Source organism: Palaemon carinicauda, chromosome 8 (assembly GCF_036898095.1).
Source record: "Palaemon carinicauda isolate YSFRI2023 chromosome 8, ASM3689809v2, whole genome shotgun sequence".
Classification (NCBI taxonomy): domain Eukaryota; kingdom Metazoa; phylum Arthropoda; class Malacostraca; order Decapoda; family Palaemonidae; genus Palaemon; species Palaemon carinicauda.
The window spans coordinates 120,679,251-120,686,750 of NC_090732.1; the positions used below are offsets into that span (position 1 = coordinate 120,679,251).

Below are 7,500 nucleotides of genomic sequence, written 5' to 3' on the forward strand. Positions count from 1 at the left end.
TATGAGAATGTAGTTTGGAAATAATGGAATGTAAGCAAGATACTGGTAATTCCAAAAGTATGATAAATAAATGGTAAAAAGGGAAACCCCGATAATGAAATAAAAAGCTGTAATAGATGGCTTGGAAAAAATACCGACATAAGGAACACTAGGGAAAAATTTCAAGTTTGCAACTGACAAGAAAAAACCATGACAAACACTCACGTTGCCATGTCACGTATATAAAATGTGTTACAGGAACTAGTAATATTGGAATAGAGAGAGAGAGAGAGAGAGAGAGAGAGAGAGAGAGAGAGAGAGAGAGAGAGAGAGAGAGAGAGAGAGAGACTGATAATGTAAAAGGTCATATTGAATACTGTTATACGTTAGATGTTAAGCTGTTGATCAATACGTCTCTTGTTCCAATGAAACCGTTATATGAAAGAAAGGGGAAATACCCAATGGGAGAGGAAACAAAAGAGGAATAGAGGGAATGAGGAGGATTTAGAGAGAGAGAGAGAGAGAGAGAGAGAGAGAGAGAGAGAGAGAGAGAGAGAGAGAGAGAGAGAGAGAGAGAGAGAGTATGAACAAATGAAACATTAATTTTTTATCAGGTATCTGTTTTCAATGCTGTTGGTTTTAACCTTATTCCTCATATGTTTAAGTATAAAGTGACAACTGTTTAATGTATGCAAAAGTTGCTCATGAATTTCAGGGGCAAGGGACAGACCAATGCCCTAGAGACTGACCACATATACTCGTACATATGATCAGCGGCCATGCCCGATTTCCATCACGCTAGGACTAGAAAGTTCCAGGTAATAGGTGCTAGGCAAGGATGTTTCCAATAAGCTACCGTAAACTAAAAAATAATAATGTAAAAAGTTGCACTTCAAAAACATTTTCATCATTGGTTCACATACTCGTAAATCGTCAATTGGATGGAAATATTTTTGTAAAATGAAAAATTTTATCCATAAAACTCGAGGTTAATGATATGATAGAACTCACGGTAAATCAAATTTAAAAAAAAAAATCCAGTGGCTTTGATATATACCGAGCTACGCACGATTAAGCTCGTTTTGAAGAATTCTGGAAACTCGGGGAATTGCTCAATATTTTTTTCATCAGTTTCCATAGATAGAACGGATAAACTGTCAGTGATTTACATCAAAATGGATAGGTAGAGATCGGTAATTATTGCATGCTAAAACTAATTTGCTTTTCCGATTCTTACATGACTTGACGTACCAAATATGTGGAATGTTTATCAAAGCCATTTTCGATTTGTAATGCACTATAAAATTTAACAATTCGTTATTTTCTAAAAATATTACGAACGTTAATTATCCAAATGGTTTCGAGAATACTTCATGTATACCATAAATATCATATTTTCTCTGCTTTCTTTCCCCAACAATAATAGAAAAAGCAGAACGATTTTCCCCTAACACAGCTTCATAATTCTTGATAACATCTTTTCTCTATTTATTCTCTTCAGCAATAATGAAAATGGAAGGTAAAAGTCAGGCTGAGTGCCCGCCTTCACCCTGCCCTTCTCCAGCCATTGTGGAAATATCGAAGACTCGTAATCTGGGAACAACGAGTTCGCACCGAGTTCACGTCACGATAGTCTTAACTATAGTCAATTCTTTTTAGTGAGGTAGATTTGCACCGACTAGCAGCGGTATCCTTTTCGCTCAGAAAAGTTTCCTGTTATCTGATTAGTTAGAATTATCTTGTCCAACCAATCAGCGATCAGGAAACTTCTCCGGGCTAAAAGGGCACCCCTCCGAGTGGATGCAAATCTGCCTCACTAAAAAGAATTGACTATTGGTCCACAACCTTACTATCCATCTAAGCTAAGGGTTGGGGTTAAGGGTGGCATATGTCAACCTGATGACTCTTCGCTAGTCACTGCCTGATCCTTAATGTTCCTAGTCTCGGTGGGGATCGGATTTAGGTGCTGATCTTAAGCGTATATGCGTATACTCTGCGACAGCATAATGGCCTACCACTCTTGAAAGATATTAAAACCTTCATTTCCAGCATTATTAATCATTAGTTACAAGGAAAAATACGAACGGCCAAAGAAGATCCTTTCCTAAGTTCTTTCTTTAACAATCATGAAAAACAAGAACCTGCAGGGCATTTCAAAACAACATTTCAAATGTTTTACTGCAACTATCTTCCCTATATTCTATCTTTTGCAATATCAGAAATGGAATAAAAAAATAAGATTTTTTTTTCTATCAAATTCCGCATATTAAACGTTTCTGAAGAAAACATTTCCTCTCCGTTCTCTCTTCAATAACATTAGAAAATGCTTAGAAAAGGGACCCTGCTGACGCTATTCCTTTTTTCTTAGTTATATCATTCTCAATTTATTCCTATCTCGTGCGAGGGAAGCATAGGGGGGTATTCAATTCTATTTATGAAATGTCTTTCTATTCAAAATGAATTTGCTTTAACAAATCTATTAAACAATTCACTTACTGTAGCTCAGTGTTATTCTTAAACTATGGTCCAGAATAAAACTTTCTTTCAAGGATGTAAAACATTAGGGCTTTTAGATAGATACTGAGGATCATGTTCTTTATATGAAAACGTCTAAATAGTGATTTATTTATCTTATTTTCACGCTATTTTGAATTATCGAATGATATGGCATGGCCATTATTGAGTATGAGTTGCATTACAGTATGTTTACTTGACTCATACGATTATATATATATACAAAGACACATTTAAGTATACACATACATATATACATACATACATACATACATCATATATATATATATATATATATATATATATATATATATATATATATATATATATATATATATATATATATATATATATATATATATATATATATATATATGAGTCAGTGACCCTATTTTGTGTGTGCACGCGAGAGCGTGTGAGTACCCAAGAAGATACTTCAAATTATCACTAACTTAATCCCTGAATAATAATAATTACTTTTACAGTCTTAGAATGTATAAGATAAATAAAAAAAAAACTTGAGAAATCCATCAAAATGACAATACAAGTCACATATATAACTATCACATAACTAAAACAAAAATTACATCCAAACCCCTTTTTCTCCAAAATCTCAAATATTCAATCCATTTAACATTAATTTGTTTTCTTAATTTCTTTCACCATATATTTATTTTGACATAGCCCGTGGGGTACATAAGGCTAGGGTTGTACAAGATACTTAGACATTGCCGAATCTTTTTATATGAGTTTATATCTTGAAAAAACAAATGATTTTACAGACTTCTTTTAAACGTTGAAAAAAAAAAAAAAAAATATTTCATAGACTGTTGGTCTGTATAACCAACCGTAATATGGTTGAATAGGGGTACTTTCGACGACGGGATTAAAAAGCAGAATTGTATAAATTTGTAGTTCTACTTTCATACCTGAAGTGAATTCTGTCCAAGGGCGGAGTATTTGTCAAAGAAGATTATGAGATGGATTTGGTCAGAGGGCTGGTTTTGTTTTCTGTGACCTGCGAGTTTGTCCAGCTGGCAACTAATAATGATAAACATTCTTTGTGGATTTCAGTGAATATTATAAGCAAAGGAAAATTTTATTGGATTTTGATATGTATCCTGACCACATTATAATATGATATAGTCTACCATATTGTACATGAAATATAACAAAGGGACTGACAGGTTTCAAAGAAACAAAAGGAAACAAATAAGAGTTCATTGGATTATGAGATGAACCTGGATTTGGTTGCATACTTTAAAGATTATTTTCATTTATGGCAACATTACAAAACTAAGCATTTTGGAGGCTTTTATTTCTTGATAATCTTTATAAACGTCCACATCTTGATGGACAAAGTCCCCTCTATTCGACCGTGTAAATTTAGCAGGTTATAAGATTTTATATACAAATCTAAGACTCATTTAAACGACTTTCTTCCGGCGTAAGGAATCAGTATTGTTTCCATTGTTAGTCTCTTATGGAATTCTCTTTTGTAGATAAAGAGACGTCTCTATGCAGAGCTACAAAATAGGGTTTTGCAGGATCAAACATCTTTATTTAGGTCAGGGAAGAGAGTCCCTCTTCCTCTTACACTTCCGGTTCAGAGTTGAAGCTTAGTCTGTGAAACGTCGTCGTCGTCGTCGTCTCTCTCTCTCTCTCTCTCTCTCTCTCTCTCTCTCTCTCTCTCTCTCTCTCTCTCTCTCTCTCTCATAGACACTCTTGCTCTTGGGGTGGTAATACTGACTGCCTGCCATCGACCTCTAAAAGGGACATTCTCCCATTGTTTTAGAGTACCGGTTCGATAAGCCTCATCGCCATTCTTTTCTTTCAAACTTGAAGTCTATTCTTTGCTACATTCCTATTATTTGGTTTTCATATAGTCAACGTTCTTCATACTAGGTTATGAATGGAACGAAGTTATGAGTGTCTGTGTTCGAGAGCCTACTGTATTGTTACATCAGCCAAGGATCTTTTACAATGTTCTGTTTTCTCTTTGTCTTTTGTTTGTCCTTTTTGGTAGCTGGTCTTTGAGGACTGTCTTGAAGTACATGGGTTATGATAAAGTTAAAAAATAAATTGTCTTACCAAACTTTGTATGTACATGACGAATTGTCATGTTCACATGAATTCTATTGCTCAAACACCTTCAGTTATATATATTTACATCATAAGTTTTAAAGTAACAGATATAGTTGTGTGCCAAAGAATTTCTTTATGTTGGAGGAATCACTGCATACAAAACCAATAGCTTATCGATTTTAGATATCTATTGTAAATTAATATTCCGACAAATCAGATAGCTTTTTTTACAGTGTAATGTGATAGCCTCAGTAGGATGCAGAATTATGTATTGATTTTGGTAATTATCATTATCCATGTTTTTCTTTTTCTCTTATTTCCTTGGGACAGAGGGTGTTTCCAGTTAGCACCTCTTTCGGTCCTAATGCTGAGAAACTGGCAAGTCAAATATACATTCAGCTATTTCTGCTCATTACGTTCAGAAGGGAGTTTTTCAGGCTTTGCAGACTTCGTGAGGAGACTTCCTTTTGAGCTACTGAATAGCCACCTAGCGTGCTTTAGACCTCACTGTATTCATAAACTATCCTCAGGGGTTAACTTAATCTCTCTACGAAATCAAAATTTTGTGGAGACATAAAAGAGACATCTCACGACCCAATCACGTTGGAAAAAAAAAATCCTCTATGCCTTAAAATCAGAACATCAGATTAGAATATTTTTATTTCAGAAAAAAAAAATATAGTTATTGTAATTATAATCTACAAATATCAGGATTTAAAATTGCATTGTTAAGTTCCTAGAGTCCGTTTTAAGTTTGACAACATTACTGTTTTTTAGCAAAAGCAATTGATGATGTACTAAAATGCAACATAAAAAGTGCTCAACTGTATAGGATTGCTTACCAGTAATGCTGTGTAACACCGGGGTTAATAAATATTAAAACACATGAAAACTATACTTCACGTTATTCAAAATTACTTCCACTACGAACTCTGACAATCTTTCAAATACCTTCTGTTTTGCATTTTGTAGGTTTGTTTTGAAACACATCTTTACTGTATTACAGCTGATTTCTTTTTACAAGTGTTATGTTTTGTCTCATTCTAAACTTGTTATATCCGGCATGTTAATTATTTTCTAACAAAATGATGATCAGTTTCTTGAGTTTCGATACCATATTAACTATAAAGTAGTGAATGTGGATGTTTTCTTATACACACTTACATATATATATATATATATATATATATATATATATATATATATATATATATATATATATATATATATATATATACAGTATAAATATGTGTATGTATATTTATATCACGAGTATAAATTTCAATCGAAATATTACAATAATAATTTATCATGATACACTTATTTATGGTTTCAGATGATTTCAAAATGACAGTAACGCCAGAAAAATTAGCCAAGTTGAAGATGATGGCCAAGTATTTATGAAAATGGATTCCACTGAGTTTGAGGTATCCAGTGTTGACTGTGGGGGGACCACTACAATATTTAGAAGTGCGCCAGACATAGACATGCCAAATACCGAACAGGAATCATCTTTCATAGACGGTGAAACCGAGGACAATGGTAACGATGTCACCGTAGGCTCAAATGCCGCACCCCTCTTCAGTTTTGACGAGGATGGTGACATCCTTCCCCGGGAGAGACCTTTCACTCCAAACAATAGCGTTGAGAGCGAGGGTGAGAACACTTCAGTGTCCCCATCTGACGGCCAAAGTGATAATTCAGTCTTAGTGAACGAGAGCCTCGAAGATCAATCCAAAGTGGCGTCGAAGGGAATTAAAATATCAGAGAACGGTTCTTTGACAGAGCCCTCGACGCCTAAGCCATCGACGTCGCGTCGTCGAAAGATGGGTATGGCAAAAAGTTCGAGTACTTCATCTTCCATCGACGGGACAAACCCTAAGGTCCCTGGGGACATCACCACCGAAGGAACCACAACGAATCCCCAGGTTAACATCGTGCTTGAGCAACCCTCAACGTCGGTTCCTAAAATCGATTTCCACGCTCCGTCCATAGAGGTCGTGGATGACTACCTCGAGGGCCATTTAGACGAAGGCAGTCAACTAAGGGATCTTTGTTCGTCTCTCTTTGGCGACCCAGGTAAGTCGGAATTCAAACATTTTCTCATCATGTTAACCAAATGTATTCTATTGTTGATGTTCTCCTCCTTATATTCAAGAAACTGTTACTCAAAACAACAAAAACAATATTGTATTTCTCATATTGAAAATAAATACCAAAAGAAGTTGCATGTTCATTGAATGGCTACAAACATTATGACAGTCATCCTCTAATTATTGAATGAAATATGAATCCCAAATAAAGCAAAAATCCAGCTACAGGCCTCATATAGTTGTCTTATCAACAGCATATTAGCCCCTTTAATTATACTCTCACATAACCCTGTACTGCATTAACTATCATGCTTCGTTGGTATTAGCAATATCATATTGTCAATACCTCTACATCAATGTAAAACTTACTATTCTTCTTTCGCATTATAGAGACAATTTCGAATTAAACTTCATATCCGTTTTCCCATAATGATCAGACCTACTTAAATCTCCCTAATTCACTGCCTTATTCTCATTCTTGCCACATGTTATTTTTTCTGTTTCTCAACTTCCAACAACATTTATCTACATTTTGCAAATCTATTTGCCTCCCACAAAAGGAGTGGCAAAGAAATATTATCAAATAACACTTAAAACATTTGCAGACTTCCCATTACATTCTTTGCCTAACTTATTATATGGTTCATTTCTTTTCTTCTATCATTAACTGTTGCATCTCTCTCGCTTCATAATTTTCATTTATTTTTTTTCCTTTTAATCTTTTTTTAGATTCACTTCAAGCTTTCTAGCCACAAACTCAAGCTCCCCGAGCAGTCTCAGTCATTTCCTTCAGTCACTCCAATCAAGAGCTTATCAAATACAAATAACA

At 34.7% G+C, this 7,500-nt stretch overlaps 1 protein-coding gene across 2 annotated transcripts in view; it reads left to right on the forward strand.

Annotated features, from left to right (window-relative positions):
- The window catches only part of LOC137645863 (uncharacterized), a 139,083-nt gene that overhangs the window by 17,299 nt on the left and 114,284 nt on the right, over positions 1 to 7,500 (forward strand). For both annotated transcript variants that reach the window (XR_011045358.1, XM_068378857.1), the window contains exon 2: positions 5,915 to 6,657. Coding sequence is in view for 1 of the 2 variants with exons in the window: in XM_068378857.1 (XP_068234958.1) it covers positions 5,979 to 6,657 (679 nt within the window). In the remaining variant the exon portion in view is untranslated. The remainder of the gene's footprint in view (positions 1 to 5,914; positions 6,658 to 7,500) is intronic.